Source organism: Vicia villosa, unplaced genomic scaffold (genome assembly GCF_029867415.1).
Source record: "Vicia villosa cultivar HV-30 ecotype Madison, WI unplaced genomic scaffold, Vvil1.0 ctg.003025F_1_1, whole genome shotgun sequence".
NCBI classification, from domain to species: domain Eukaryota; kingdom Viridiplantae; phylum Streptophyta; class Magnoliopsida; order Fabales; family Fabaceae; genus Vicia; species Vicia villosa.
In genome coordinates this window covers 222,696-239,087 of record NW_026706095.1, presented here as the reverse complement: position 1 = coordinate 239,087, position 16,392 = coordinate 222,696, and the positions used below count along the sequence as shown (strand labels likewise).

At 29.8% G+C, this 16,392-nt stretch overlaps 2 protein-coding genes across 3 annotated transcripts; one reads left to right on the top strand and one right to left on the bottom strand.

The window, feature by feature from the left end:
* Positions 1–230: 230 nt before the first annotated feature.
* Positions 231–4,255, top strand: LOC131640282 (protein ZINC INDUCED FACILITATOR-LIKE 1-like). 2 transcript variants are annotated; one of them, XM_058910692.1, is made up of 17 exons: positions 231–539; positions 642–682; positions 768–828; positions 916–1,018; positions 1,104–1,206; positions 1,274–1,327; positions 1,512–1,574; positions 1,845–1,894; positions 2,165–2,240; positions 2,326–2,514; positions 2,604–2,691; positions 2,779–2,864; positions 2,943–3,050; positions 3,134–3,178; positions 3,264–3,352; positions 3,491–3,534; positions 3,636–4,255. In XM_058910692.1, exons 1-17 carry the CDS (start codon positions 386–388, stop codon positions 3,746–3,748), a joined length of 1,467 nt encoding a protein of 488 aa, XP_058766675.1. In that variant the 5' UTR covers positions 231–385; the 3' UTR covers positions 3,749–4,255. The 2 variants fall into 2 exon arrangements, with proteins under 2 accessions (XP_058766675.1, XP_058766676.1); XM_058910693.1 differs by lacking the exon at positions 1,274–1,327.
* A 235-nt stretch (positions 4,256–4,490) lies between these two features.
* LOC131640281 (histone-lysine N-methyltransferase, H3 lysine-9 specific SUVH3-like) lies at positions 4,491–9,866 on the bottom strand. Its single transcript, XM_058910691.1, has 3 exons — positions 9,734–9,866; positions 7,431–9,593; positions 4,491–5,310 (listed from the first exon to the last, which is right to left on the bottom strand). The coding sequence occupies exon 2, from the start codon at positions 9,584–9,586 to the stop codon at positions 7,493–7,495; it is 2,094 nt and encodes a 697-aa protein (XP_058766674.1). The 5' UTR covers positions 9,587–9,593; positions 9,734–9,866; the 3' UTR covers positions 4,491–5,310; positions 7,431–7,492.
* Positions 9,867–16,392: the final 6,526 nt, after the last annotated feature.

Sequence of the window (16,392 nt, the reverse complement as noted above, 5' to 3'; positions counted from 1 at the left end):
TTGGTTGACAGTGTAAAATAATTTTACACTGTCAGTGTATGAACCTTTTTCTCTATAAAAAAATATGACAGCGGCCGAAAACTATTTGAATTTAAAATAAAAAAAAAATAATTCGTCAGGTAAAATTTGGAAGGCCAATTTAGCTTAATAATAAATATTTTTGACATGTGAGAAAAATTCTTCTCTTGCTCATATTCAATTCTTGAACTCCAAGATTTTCTCAAGAAACTATAAATATCTGCTCAACCACTTGTTTTTCACTTAGTGGAAATTCAAAAGAAACTAGTGATCATATCACTATCTCTGATACATCTTTTTCTCTAACTAATCTTCTTCTACATGCTACACATAAATCAAAAACTGATATAGAGAAAAAGAAAGAAACATGAGTGTGGATAATATGAGAGAGCCATTGTTGAAGAAGAATCACCATTACTATAAGGATTGTCCTGGTTGTAAAGTTGAACAAGCAAAAGAGCTTAACCAAGGTGTATCTGTTAAGAATCTCTTCATCATATGGATGGTGGTGTTATCTTCAAGTAACCAATTTTCAGCTTCTACACAACTTCATTTTTCCAATTCTAACACTTTTCACTGCTTAATTCTTCTCTGATCTTTATGTGTTTTGTCATGTTCGTCAGCACTTCCTGCATCATCACTCTTTCCATTCCTTTACTTCATGGTGAGTTTAGCGTAAACCTTCCATAAATTTTCTATGCTATTTTGTGGTACAGCATGATTTTGAATGATGCAAAGTTTATTTTCAGATTAGGGATTTTAAAATTGCGAAATCTGAGGCGGATATTAGTTACTATGCTGGTTATGTAGGTAAGATTATTTTTATTATATCGTTTCTTTGAAGTCTTTGTTAAATAAGATGTTTCAGTTAAGTGATGATGATTAAAAATGTTGTAGGATCATCATTCATGCTTGGAAGAACTTTAACATCTGTGTTATGGGGAATGGTTTCTGATCGATATGGTCGAAAACCTGTTATGGTTATCGGAGTTTTCTCAGTGTAAGTTTTTATCGATGAATTAGACGTTTTCTGTAGCATATGAATGTGTTGTTTTCTGTATTCACTAATGCTTGCTTGACTTCAGTGTCATTTTCAACACACTATTTGGCATTAGTTCAAGTTTCTGGATGGCCGTTATCACAAGATTTCTTCTCGGATGTTTGAATGGTGCAATTGGACCAACTAAGGTACCATAAGTTTTTAACTTTTTCATCTACTGCGCCAGCTATTTGACAAAACTCCTCTATTTAATAGGCTTATGCTACTGAAATTTTTCGAGAAGAACACCAAGCTCTTGGACTCTCAACAGTAACTCTCGCCAGAGATTGTATACTATAAAAAACGGCCTGCAACTGCGGTTAAGGCCACAACGTCCGCATTTTATATATTTTTACAACTGCATTACAACTATAATTTTAAAATCTGTCCAATATGAGCTCTTAATGATAATGAATTTCATCATAATGATTGTAAGTGTGATATATGTTTTTAGGTCAGTGTTGCTTGGGGAACAGGTTTAATCATTGGACCAGCATTGGGAGGTTATTTGGCTCAGGTACTATATTTATCCTTTGTTTTCTCAATTATGGTTGTTCATAGTCAAGTTTAGTCAAAAAACTTATCGAAGTGAACAATAATAAAATGCCATCTGAACCAAACCGTTTCAATTTTCTCAAAATCGAACTGAACCAAAATTATTGATTTGGTACACTGATTCGAAATTCTGTTTAGTACCTAAGCATTGGAACGACAGTTTTTCCAAAAAGCATGTACATGCGCATAATATTATTCTTTTAACTATCACTCTCCTGTTTTTATCTTGCAGCCAGCTGAGAAATACCCACATATATTTCCAAAAGGTTCCTTTTGGGACAAGTAAGTGATTTTTCCTACATTTTAACTTTATTAAAATAAAAGGGTCTGTTTGCATTTAGAAAATGTTTTCTATTTTTCCTTTTTGGTTTTCACTTTTAATTACAATCTATCATTTTGTTTCCGTTTTGGTTCCTCTCTTTAGATATTCATACAAAACGATAGTTTAGATAACTTCTTAAAACCAGAAAAATGAGAACTGGAAATATTCTCTAATACATGCTAAGAATTCGACTTTGGCTCGACTCTGATCTTGTGTTTCTATCGGCTTAGGTATCCTTACTCCTTGCCAAGCTTTATAATATCGGCCGTTTCATTAGTAGTAGTTATTATCTGCTTATGGATTCCGGTATGCATCTTTACTTTTTATGTATTTGATTTTCAATATTCTGTAAAGTTTTTTACCTCAATAAAATACTTCAAATTGCATGCAGGAAACACTTCACAAACACAATGGTAACAATGTGTCAGCGGACGATGCTGAAGCTTTAGAAAATGGAAGCAACAAGGTTGACAAAGAAAAGACAGTCCAAAAGAGTGAAAGCCTCTTGTTGAATTGGCCCTTAATGTCATCTATAATTGCTTACTGTGTCTTCTCACTTCATGATATTGCTTATCAAGAGGTAAATTTCAAATTCATGAAGTTAAAATAAATTTAACCAAATACATGGTTCTTTTGAAATCTCATGCTTCTTTTATATGTTTTCTTTAGGTTTTCTCTTTGTGGTGTGTTAGTCCTCCAAGTCTAGGAGGCTTGAACTTCACAACTGATGATGTTGGTAATGTTCTTGCAATTTCAGGTGCACTTTTAGACCCTTTAACAATTTGTATTCCTATTATTTACATAATAGACATTTTGTACTTTTACTAACTTCTAAAATTTTCAGGTCTAGCACTTGTGATCTATCAACTAACCCTATACCAATATATGGAAAAAGCTTGTGGACCTGTTGGAATTGCCAGAATCACAGGGGTTAGTTTCATCTCATTGTGGAACTTACTGAAATTCTGCATTTCACTTTTTGTCATTTGAATTATGTTTCATATGCAGATATTTTCAATACCACTTTTGCAAAGTTACCCGTTCATAGCAATGTTGTCAGGCATATCCTTATACATATTCATTAGTATTGCTTCCATTCTCAAGAATATTATATCTGTAAGTTCATTTCTTCATTTGGTGAGAAAGGGTTTTTTCTATTACAAATTTGACTTATTGTATTTGTTTTGATGGACTTATAGGTGACAATTACAACAGGTTTGTTCCTTGTACAAAACAGAGTAGTGGTAAGTGTATTTTTCGTCAAAAAAACTGTTTCTACACAAAATGTTTGATGTTAGTTTCTGAAGAAATTGTTGATTTGGAAAACAGGAACAAGACCAAAGAGGGGCAGCTAATGGTATATCTATGACAGCTATGTCTCTATTCAAAGCTATTGGACCTGCTGCAGGTGGTTCAATGTGAGTTTTCCGCTAATTTCTTGCACGATTTCAATGCAGATCTCTCAAAGGAGGATATTGCGAGTTACTTTTCTATTTAGATAACTAGAGAGTTAACACAAAATTCATCTTTAATTTTTATGATCTTGGTCAACACAGATTAACTTGGTCGCAAAAACGTAGTGATGCTTCTTTCCTCCCTGGTATGATCCTCAACTAATTTCTTTGTAATACACATCAAGAGTTTTCGGTGTTTTCGCTAGATGTATTGCTCGGTAGCTTACTATTGCACATTTAACTGCAGGTACCCATATGGTATTTTTCTTTTTGAATGTGGTTGAAGGAATTGGAATACTTATGATGTTCAAACCATTCCTTGGTGAAAAGAAGAAAACAGTTTCAGATCAGTTACACTGATAATAGACAACTTTGCTAGAGTTATGCAGTCTCACTAGGACACTGATGGCAATTAAATGCATCATTAGTCTTGTTCTTTGTTTCTAAATTGCTAGTAGCAATTAAATGTATAAAAGAAAATAAAAACAATTGCATAAGAATGAAAAATAATAGGAAAACAGTTGAAGGATATTTGTAACTTGTAGGGAAATAGAAAAGCTGAAAGTTTGTGATTCTCTTTTGGAATCATGATTCTCAAGTTGAAAGTGATTTCACTAATAAGATCTACATTGCCTAAAATCTCAAGTGGAATATATAGATTATAATTCTATAATAAGTCAAAAAAACTTAGGAATATATAGCATCACTATTAAAAATCACATATAACAAGCATAATTATAGAGACCATGTACGCTGATACGCTCTAATACGTCACCGATACATATCAAAGGAGTATCCAAATGATTTATTTAAAAAAGATTATGATATGTATTGGAGACCATATACGCTGATACGCTCTAATAGATCATCACCGATACATATCAAAGGAGTATCCAAATGATTTATTTAAAAAATAAAATAAAAGATTATGATATGTTTCACAATACACTGACAATATGTCTCCAATAAGCTGCTAGTTAATCTCATAACTATTCATATTTCTAGAATATGAATCAATCTTTCTCAACTTTAACTACTTCATCACTTTCATTTTTCTATAAATAATCAAAATTTTCCTTTAATTACTTTTCTCTCAATTTTATCTATCTTTTCTTTTTCTCATAATTCTTTAACCAATTACTATCAAATTTTGCAAACTCAGTTGATTTTTTGTTAGAGAATGATTTAACTAATGTTTAATTTTAAGTTTTTATATATGGATCTTAAAAGTATCATATTCTAGATTTTTTAATAACTAACATATCTCCGTATCGAATATATATCAAATCCAATACCCGTATCGTATCTGTGCTTCATTGACAGACTAATCTCTAAATCTGGGTAGGACTTTATACTACATAAACAGCAAAGTTCTAGCTCAATACTTTTAGTACATTACATGGCTCGTGGATGAATATATTTTCATGTAAACAAAACAAATCACCAGATCAATAGATACAGGAATAAGATACACAGCATGGTTTAGCAAATTAGTTCGATAATCCCAGATGTAAAATCCAATATTAGCCTTCTAATCAACATCAACACTAATTACAACATTACAGCAAATCCAAGCTAAAGAAAGATCTGCATGTCGATGATGCTTTCAGTACAACAAATCCAAGATAAAGATCTGCATGTCGATGATGCTTTCAATCCCACAAATCCAAGATAAAGATCTGCATGTCAATGATACTTTCAAGTGGTCATGACCATTCAATTCACCAAAATTTTGCTCTTAAAATTAGGAATAGGGCAGGATAATCCAAGTTTGAGCCAAGAAATAGCAATGCCCGTAGACCCGTGATTAATTTTGAATAAATAAAGTCTACCCTTCACAGTAATGATATTTGGAAGTAAGCATGCACTAAGTTGTGGAGCCTCCAAGCTGAATCTAGCTCTCAGACATTGAAATTCCTCATCTGTCAAATAAAGAGTATGCACATGTAAAAAATAAAGAAATTAACATTTAATGAGATAGAAAATTTTCTTTAAGAAATGAAGATCATCTCGACTCAGTTCATAGATAATGATAAGCATAAACATTTGCATACATGTGAACATGTGTGTGAGATCCATGCATAATCTTAAAGCAAGTTCCATAAGATTTTGACACGCTCAGTTAAAATACTTTATATGAAGACAACAGAGAAAACATCAATTAACACGGGAAACTGCAACAGTCCAAAACAAATGCACATCCCAGTAGCACATGAACAGCAATAACAACTTCAGCATCTCTCCTCACTATAGCACGGTGCACATGTAATACCAAAGAATCACTTGGGTCCTCCGGAATGAGATTGGATCCTCTACAATTGGAGAAGGGTGCATGTTGGAGAGGATCTTGGTCTCATCAAAATTCAATCAATTTTATTGGTTCTTAGCATTTTTTTTTATATCTTTTTCTACCTTACAATGTCAAATCATCTCTAGAAAACGTTATCATCTTTTTAGCAATGAATAAGTGCTACTGCTATTGTCTGTATATCACATTTATTACTAAACTTTATCTCATATTACCACTCATCCACCACAACATTCTCATCTCTGAACAATTAGCCTACAGGTATATGGTACAATTTCCCTTTGAGCTTAATAGGTACCTTGCTATCACAGATAACACCCAAAACATATCTTCATTTCATCAGCTAACTTGATCATATGGCCAATATCTTTTTCTCCGTAAAGATCAAAAGTACCTAACCATGTAACTTTTGGTGTAGCATGATCTTCATTCTTCGATTTTCAACTTTAAGTCAAAGCTAGCATATCTTGCTAAACTTGCACTGTATACAATGCACCTTACTTACTTCTAGTATACCAAAGAGTCGTTTGGTAATTTAGTATATTTGGTGTTATGGTAATAAAAATTGATCCAAGTCTTTTATAGCCAAAGCAAACCTATAAGTCTTTTATAACCACAGCAAACCTATAAACACTTCTATCCCCGTGTTTGGTGCCAAATATAACACCTCAAAACGTTTAGTTCGCACACCCTGATTTCCTTCTTGGCGTCCCCTTTTAAGCTACCTATTGTTTTTCTTAGTTTTCATCATGGTTTGCAGAGTGTACCTTTTGCTACCTTCTAAATGAGTGAATGCAATTCTTGCTTCCACACCATACTTGTGCCGTAATGCATTTCATTCAGGTAACAACCTAACACTATATATCTTACACAATCCTCTTTTTGTATCCAAACTTTGAACCAACTATGTAATGATTCGCTGTAAAAAAACTACATAATAATTGGCAACAAAACAAAGCATAACCAGAGTTGCATAATAGCACAAAATCAACAAATTTCTTCTTTTAAAACATTAACCTTAAGTTCCAAAGCTTATACTAAAAACCACAAACAACAAAATGAGTCATAGAAATGAACTCAAATGGTATCGATTGCAAATTTGGGGCATCATGATTTTAGATGCCTAGCTGAATGGAATTAAAAATACAGTAAGCTTAAGATTCTCAATCACCTTTTTTTTAACAACTCATTCTTAAATATTTGACTGCATTGTCAAAAATAAAAATAAGCACCTATAAATTACTAGTAGAAAAGCATTTTGTTAGACTACTTATAATGGCAGTTATGCACAGTTTAGGGAAGTTATTATGTCAATTAAATTGTTTAATTTTTAGGAATAAATAGAGAAAGCAAAGGAGAAAGTGATTATGAGATAGCTATTGAGTGGTTTTGGGTGGGAGAGACCAAGCTCTCAAATTCTTTGAAGGGAGAGATCAAGACTCTCGAATTTCTTGGATAGGAATTGCTTTATATCTATTCTATCATTTTCTCTTATGTATAGGTGTGTTAAATCTGTATCAATAATATAAACTGTTTACTAGACAAATTCTGCAAGGATTGTACTATCATTTCTGTTTGCTTTTCCTTGATTCATTCACTACAGGTACCAGTTTCTATCACATTCATGCATATTTCAAACAACTTATCACTAGCTTATACAAAAGAACTTTGAAATCGGTATGCATTCAATATAAATATCAAAGTACTTTGAAAACATGCAATAGATCCACAAACCTCATTTGGCCATGAACAAGCTTCCAAGAACCATGTTAGCTGCAAGCATCTGCAACAAAATGTCAACCAAAGAAACCACGGCACTTTTCTGATCCACACAGGCATTTATTTTTCCTTCTTAGTGCACTACTACCCTCGGCATGGCCAGCAAGGACAAATCCATAATCATATGTTAACTCTGCCATAGGAGGAATATGTTTAAGGGCGAAAAATGCAATGTGGAGAAAGGAATGATTGTTTTCTGCATATAGTACCGGCTGCCAAAACACATTTGGGGAGCAACTATGGTTCATGAATCTACCCACATTTCCCACATTCTTGGCACTTATAATGAGAGGAGATGGTATAGTATAATCTTCACTCAAAACATTTGAACTTACTTCTTCCAGTAAGCTAGGATCATGATTCCACTTGAATGGTTGATAAATACGGCTTGTGTCGAAAATATATTCATCATTATCTTCTTCATCATTCTGAGATACCTTAGCTTTGTCGATAACTTCGCCTGCATACTCGCAAATAAAGCTACCGGCACGAATAGGATCCAGTGTCCGAAGCCCCCAGCCTCTATCCTTTGTTCTGAAAACCTCCATGTGTGGCTTTAACCCAGTCTGCGATACTCGATTTTTGCAGTTGGGAAGACACCGACACATAGGGCCACATTCATGAATCAGCGGCTTCCGACTCACTAGAATACTATTTGCAGTGTACGGAAAATCACCTTCATTTCTTTGAATGCAAGAACAGTTAAAATCACCAGGGATGCATGCTTTACAATTGCAGCCAAATGAAGGCTGCACTAAACCAAAAGGTTTCGGTTTCTTGAGAGACGTGAAATAAGTGAAAAAGGCAGGACCTTTTTCATCATCAACATCATTGACAAGTGATACGGGAATACTTTCAACTCCATTGGAAAGGTCAGCAAGAATAAAACCATTCCTTGAAGCAGAACCTCCTTTCCACTTTTGAGCCAATTTCCAAGCACCAAAAGCACTTTTTTGTCCAGGCAACCTTACTAACTTATACTTAAATATACCACCACCAGATTTCCCTTTTTCAATCCAAGAATCTTGGATTTTATACAAACCATCATACATATAGATTTTCGCTGTTCTACTCACAGCATCTCTCAATCCCCGAATGACTCTAACTTCGTCGTGACGCTGCGCACTTCTGTCCAAAGCAAGATTACCCCTTTGGAGCTTCTGATCAGTCACATGCTTATCTTTCTTGTTGAAATTCTCACCTTGACCACTATAAACTAAAACATCATTATCCTCCGTATCATCACCATACATTCCCGATGAAACAACACTTAACGCCACAGTATCTTCCTTCGACCCGTCCTTGAAATTCATATAATCAATTCCACCCATCGATTGACCATGTAAACCCACAAGACACATCTCCATTCGAAAAAAGAAAATATCCCCAACCTCAATCCCAGGCACCGCTCCCGCTCTTCTCCTCAAATTCGTTTTAATCCCTTTACACGTCAAAGCATTGCTCGCTCTAAGATCCGCACGCTTAATGGCAAGCGAACTATTCAGTTCCTTTGAATCCTCAAGCTGGCAAAGCCTTCTTCGAATCGAATCATACATCATGAGCACATGATTAACCGATTCACGATTACCTTCATCATTTGGAGACGGGTTAACACCAACACTAGAACTAGTTTGACCATCAACACCCGCCTCCCGAGTTTTCTTATTCCTTTTCCGTTTAAGAAACTCTTTACAATTCTGTATACTCTCCCCACCTCGCTTCCGTGTATCATCAACAAATTCATCGCCGTTCAACCCTTCTGGAAACGAATTAACATCTCCGTTTGCTCGTGGATTCACTTCCTCATCAACTGAACTCTTGTAGAACCTAATTGGAGTCACTTTAGCAGCAACAGGAGTTTCTTTCCCAGAAACGGGAATTTCCTCAGCTATTTCGGTATCAACAGAAATTTCCTGAGCTCCTTTTGGAAGAGGGATATCTTGGGGTTTCTCAAATGAACAAAATGGAGGAAACCCAGATGGATAATTTGCAGGAAAACAAGATTGAATATGATTAGGCAATACAGGAGCTAAACTACGCAAAGGTTTGGCTTCAACAATCCTAGATTTATCAATTGAATCTGAGGCATGAAGGGTGTTGTTTTCTTCCATGAAAAACCTAAAAAAATCAACTTTTAGTATGAAATTTCACGTATTTTGCTAAAAAAAATTATACAATTGTAACTCTTAGAACGAAAGATGCTACAAAAAATGAGATTTGAAATCAAATTTAGTGCGGAAGAGTATGAGAAAAATTACCGAAAGTTGCATATGGTTGAAGGCGTTTGAAATTGAGAAGGAGAGAAAAAGAGAAGAAATTATGGTAGAGTGAAAATATTCTCAAGAGTAACGATTTCAATTGTCTTTTCCAGTTTCCAGAAGATTTGTGGAGTATTACATTATTTTTCTTCTTTTTTTTTTTGTTATTTTCTGAAAATCAATTACTTTTTACTTTGTAAAAATCATCTTTTTCATTTTTTATTTTGCGAAAACAAATAGTATTTAAGATTATTTTAATAAAAAGTTAAATATATTTGTTAACTTTCCGAAACATATTTAGCAAAACATATTAAAAGGAAAAATGAAAAGAGTAAAGTTATAAAAGGTGTTAAAGATTAAAAATAAAAGAAAAAAATGAATACACATTTATCATAATAAATTATATTTTGATTGTAAAATTATTTTATATTATCAATATACTATTTTTAAACTCTAAAAAAATATAATTTTTTTTCAATGTAAAACGTTATATGCAAGTATTATCATTAATATAATTAATATAATTGTTGAATTATTTAATTGATTGTATGTGTAAAATATTTTTGTATCTTTTTGTTTTTTCATCTAAAAAACGCTACAATTTATAGTTGCAAGTAGACCTGTCAAAATGGTTGCAAGTAGACCTGTCAAAATGGGCCGAAGTTCATGAGCTGGTCTATCAGGCCTGAAAAAAGTTAGGGTTTGGACTTTATTTTTTTAGCACATTTACTTTCAAGCCTTTTTTAACCCGGCCCAAAAAAGTCCTAAAAAAAATTACAAATTTTAAAAAAAATTATCCGTTCATAACCCATAAGAAAATTAAACAAACAAAAAAAACATTTAATTGGACCAAACCCAAATACTCTAATATTACATGTTATTTATTCATCTAAATTTTTTTAGTATTGCTTATATATTTTTAGTATTATCATAGTGTTGTATGTTATAAACTTGGTTATATTCTTTTCTTCTTTTTTTCACCACCGATTTAATCCGGTTTGGAGGTCAATTCTGGCATCAAGTGGTTTTTGGTTATATTCTATAATAATTTTTAACGACTACTTTTTATTGTTTTATAAAATTTGATAACAACCTTAATATAAACCAAGATGATGGAAGTAGAGAAGAATCCAACACATTTGATCATTTGATATAAATCACATTTGATCACTTGAAGAAAACTTAAGTGATGTTGCGAGTCGAGTTAGGACTATTTGAATTTGGGCTATCTTGGAAGGAACAAAGTTATTTTGTGTTATCATAAATGTTTGTATCTTAAAACTTGTTGGAATAAGTTATTTAATTTTGAGTGCTACATTGAATGATTTTTGATGTATTTTGGATACTTTGAATTAAGTTAATGTGTTGTTTTACATTTTAATTGTTAACTTATATGGATCATTTATAATTTCTAATATATATACAAATATTATTGCATGGTTATTTATAAAATGAAAAAAATTATTTATTTAGAAATGAGCTCGTATAAAGTCGGATAGCCCACAATCCAGACAAGGGTGGGCTGGGTGATAAAACTAGAACCCATTTAAAAATGGATATTTTGGACCACCGGCCTTGAAAAGTCTGCGGCCCGCATGGGCAGGCCCGTTTAGGATCGGATAATATTAACAACGGCATAATAAATGTATGTTTGAACACATGTTTAATCTCTATAGAATTTTTATAAAAAAATGTTTATTCTCTTTTAAAAAGCCTCTTTAGTTAAAGATTACGTCAAATATCATAAATTTGTTTAATTTATCAAATTTATTTATTTAAATAAATATGAATAAATTTATTATTAGTATATTATATTTTAAATTTTAAATTAAAATACAAAAATAAAATTAGTTATTTTAAAGAACTTGTAAAAATAGATTAAAAAATTATGAAAAATATCTTAAATTATTTTATAAATTTTAAAAAATAAACAATATTACAAAATTTATGCCATTAGATAAGATCAATAAGTCAATACAAACAAATATAATCTTATTGCTATTTTAATTTGGTAATCTATTTTATATATATATATATATATATATATATATATATATATATATATATATATATATATATATATATATATATATATATATATATACTTATTTACTTATTTGTATAGGTATAAATGAAATAGATTTTTAAATAAGTTTATTTAGTTAATCAGACCTTTAAAAAAAATCATACTCAATTTTAAAAATAAATCTTTGGTTTGACAGCCTATAAACAAATTTATACTTTAAATTTTTTAATATATCAATTTAGGTTTGACAAACCTGACTCTGCTCAATCTACTGAAAACCAAAATCTATTGATATTGTCTAATAATTTAAAATGTTAGGATACTTATTTGACTTAAAGTTATTTTAAAGATAAAGTAACAAAAAAGCTTTTCTATAAAAATAGGTAAAATTGTTATATCAGTCCTTTGATTTAATTTTTTTTTTTTAATGAAGTGTGACAATTTAATGTAAGATTTTGAATGAAAGAAAATAAATATTAATATAATTTTTAACAGTAGGAATCCGTTCCATTTGTTTTCCCTGGATTTAGTACAATTCTTTCAATAGATCTTTGTCACGTGGGAATTAAAATTGTAATAGTTCAAATGATATCAGATTAATTAAAACTTTGATAGTGTCTAAATTTTTATATTAAGAAAATATACAAAAGCAGGATTCCATTTGATACACTATACTAGAGCTGTTAAAATGGACTCGGCCCATCAAGTCGGTCTACAAGCCCAATAACTTAGCACATGCTAAACTGTAAAATACCTTAAAAAACACATCCCTGTCTTTTTGGGTCAGTCCATCGGCCTATAATTTTTTATGGGTTGGATTGGGCTGGGCCAAGCGGGCTTCAGACTGTCTCATTAAAAAAAGATTTTGGTAAATTTTGGGGAAAAAAAGATTGAGATAAGATATGATTGCATAAATGTGTTTTCAAGTGATAAAGAAAAGTTAAAGAGGATGAAGATATCTATATTAATATATAAAAATCAATTACTACCAAATTCCCTTAATTACCCTAATCACAATCAATTAAACATGGTTTTACATACCCCTGAGCGTCATTTTACATCTAATCATGATTACATTCCAACATCCAATTTAATGCAAAACTTCTTTATTGGAACACGCTTTTTTATTGCATCGGTGCATTCTCATTGGGTCATGCAGACATAGAGCCAAGTGAAGTCTGCATAATTTCAAATTTGCATACCCTTTTCCATTCCTCTCATTCAATTTTGTTTGCCTCTATAATCCTATAATAACTACATAATGCATCTCTCATCCACAAGTTCAATCTCTCCTTCAACCCTAAACCCATTTGCTTTATTCTATACACAACAGTCCATTCTAAGTTCTACATATTCTTCTTCTTTCTCCATTACTGCAAGGAGAAGTTTTCTTTAAATCTTTCTTCCATCCTTTTTTCGTCTCCACCCTTTTGGCCAGAATTTTTCTTCTTTCTTCTGCTGTCATCGTGTTTATGTTTCATCTTTTATATAATTTTTCCTAATGCGGTGCTTTCATTTATTCGTTTCTGTGTTTCTGTTAAACACATAATGGGCTGAATTTTTTCGTTGATTATTTGTTTAGTTGTTGTTATCGCTTAGAAGATGGAAAAAAACAAGATTCAAATTTTTGCTAACAAATTGTTGTTGTTTGTTGTTATGCTTAGATTGAGAGATGAGGGGATTGTTTTTACATGAGGATAGAAGCAGAGTTGGAAGAGGGAGGAAGTTAGCGCAACCCAGTGGAGAAAGTGAGAATAGATGAGAAATTAAAGTTAATCGATGAAAAATTTAAGTTGAGAGAATGTGATAGTGCTGATTGTTTTTTTTCAAATTATGCTTTTTAATTGGTTTGTTAATTGTTATTATTTTAATTTAATGTGAACTTTTTGTAAAGCTATATGCATTTTATTATTGTGTTATATTTTTCACGTGATTGATGCCAATGTAATGAATACATTTTCCTTTATTCCAATTAAAAAAATTAAATTGATTGATATTTTAATTGTATATATAGCGTAATTTTATTTTTAACATTTCATTGGTCTCTTAAAAATTATATGCAATTATTTTGAAGAATTTATTTTTGAATTTATGATTGAAATCTTCGTATACGGTTAAATATTGAAATCAAAATAAAATATTTTATTTTGGGTTTAATGGATATGCACGGTCAGTGTAAATCACAACCATTTACAAATATTATTTTATAAATAAATAAAATAAAAGTCAAAATTCAATAAATATTTAATATAATAAAATTGAATACCACTAAATTTATAATCATGGCTTACATTAATTGCTTAACTTAATTAATTATTACACTTATTTTTACAATGTTTTAACGTGTAGAATTTCAAAAGACTCAAATTTGCATTGGAAACATTCTACCCTTTCTCATTCTTTTACAAGGTAATTAATTTTTTATTAAAGACAAATTTGCATTGAATGGTATTGAATACCAATTAATATAACCATTTGATTTCTAACCAATAAATATATTTGATCACTTATTTGTCTACATTATTAATCTTCTTTTATATGAATTCTACTAAAGATACACACACCATAAAGAAACGTATGAGATATCTAATAATAATTATGAAATTATTTCTTATAACAATCATAGAAAATAGAGGAATAGAATTAAACAATATGAATAATTTTTCAAATTATACTAAAATAGTAGAGATAAGTGAATTATATTAAAGTCAATTATAGATAAAATATTCTTTTTCAACAGCAAATCAAATCAGCTAGCTTATTAGATTTTTTGTAATAAAAAATATTAAAAATTTAATTTTTATTATTTATTTTAAATCAATTAAAAATAAGTTTTTGGAAACATGATTTTAGGTTAAATCATTTTTATGATAACGAGAGTTAATTTAAAAGTGGGTTAATTGAGAACGTGAATATTAGATTTTTTTAAGGGAAAGTTAAATTAAAAAGCTAAATACAAAATAATTATTTTAGAAAAGTGAAAAGATATTTACTTCAAGACAATCTGCATCAGTCATCATACATATTTTTTAGTGTAGAAAAGTTGTATTTTCTCATACATTGATAAGTGTTGTGTTGTATTTTGGTCTAATTTGTTGTAACAAACTAATAAAATATGATTTCTTTTATAAATTTTTTAAACAAAAATATCATATACCTGATAAAAAAATGATATATATTATTATTACATGATACAAATAAAAATAAAATTGACATGAAAAAATGTTAGCATTTATTTATGATAAGATGTTAACATTTATTCTAAAAGTTGATACATATATTTGTTTTTATTAAAAAACATGAGAAAATTATGATTGATGAATAAACAAATTTTTTTATGAAAGACACAAATTTATTTCTTTTTTATATTTAAAACAAAAGGCTAAGATATCAACTATTATATATTTATTTACTATTTATAAAAATATTATATATAAGTAGTGTACATCCTCATATTTAATTTTTTTAAAAAAACTTTTAATATATTTAATTGAAAAAAAATGGGTACATGAATTTCACGGGAGAGTTTAAAATTGGGATTGCAATTTTCTCACGTAAAATTTCAAAAGGAAGGATAAGATTTCACGGGAGAGTTTGACTACGATTCTCTCATATAAAAATTTCACCAAAAATAAAGTGTCTTCATGGTTCAGAAGACCATCTTAAATTCCAATAAATTAAATATATGATTCACTGAAGTTTAATGGAGAGTTAAAAAAGAATTAGGATTTGATTTAATTCATGAATTAAATATGATTTTTCAATTTATTTATTTCAATCTAAATAAAAAATTAACTACACACAAATAATTATAAAATCATTATTTCATTGAATTTCATTTTATTCCTTCAATTGTATTTTTTCATCATCAACCCATATTAGCATGCCTTATGTCTTTAATATTTGACAATATTTAAAAACAATCATTATTTGTTTTGCATGCTACAAGTTTTCCAATCAATTCCAATATCTAAAAGTAATCATTACGGTTAATTAATCATAACAAAATGAAATTCATATAACTCTCTACCTTCCATACAATATCAACAAATATATAGTACCTTGACATAATTCAAATTCAAATAGAGGAATCAGTATAAAATAATTGTAAATAATTAAACATACAATTTTTTTTGTATAGAATTAAAAATTAAAAATTAAATGCATATAACACCTTTCAATACGCATTAAATATATCTATAAAAAAAATATTTGACATTAATTCTAATTTATATTCATTTCATTAAATATATCAAATATAAAGAAAGAGTTGGTATATAAATCTTTTTCTGTCAAGATTATAAATAAAATTATAAATTAATAAATAGATTATTAATCATAATTAACATAAATAGTAAATAACTAGATTTACAGTTAATAAATAGGTTTGGTTACTTTTAAACAAAATAAAATAAATTAAAATGTATATGAATAAAGTGAGAAACATAGTTGATTTTAAAATTTATTTCACATTATTCTGATTGAATGTCAATTTAATCATTTGATTTCTAACTAATAAATATATTTAATAAATATATTTGATCACTTAAAGGTAACTCTATCCAACTTTTTTTTAATAAATATATTCTGACTAATAAATATATTTGTCCTATTTAATTAATTATTAAATAGT

What these genes read in the sequence shown, in the direction of transcription:
- LOC131640282 (XM_058910692.1), top strand. Translation starts at nt 386, where the DNA reads ATGAGTGTGGATAATATGAGAGAGCCATTGTTGAAGAAGAATCACCAT. An exon ending in AAAGGTTCCTTTTGGGACAA is followed by an intron (nt 1,895 to 2,164) that starts GTAAGTGATTTT and finishes CTATCGGCTTAG; the next exon opens with GTATCCTTACTCCTTGCCAA. An exon ending in CCTGCTGCAGGTGGTTCAAT is followed by an intron (nt 3,353 to 3,490) that starts GTGAGTTTTCCG and finishes TGGTCAACACAG; the next exon opens with ATTAACTTGGTCGCAAAAAC.
- LOC131640281 (XM_058910691.1), bottom strand. Translation starts at nt 9,586, where the DNA reads ATGGAAGAAAACAACACCCTTCATGCCTCAGATTCAATTGATAAATCT.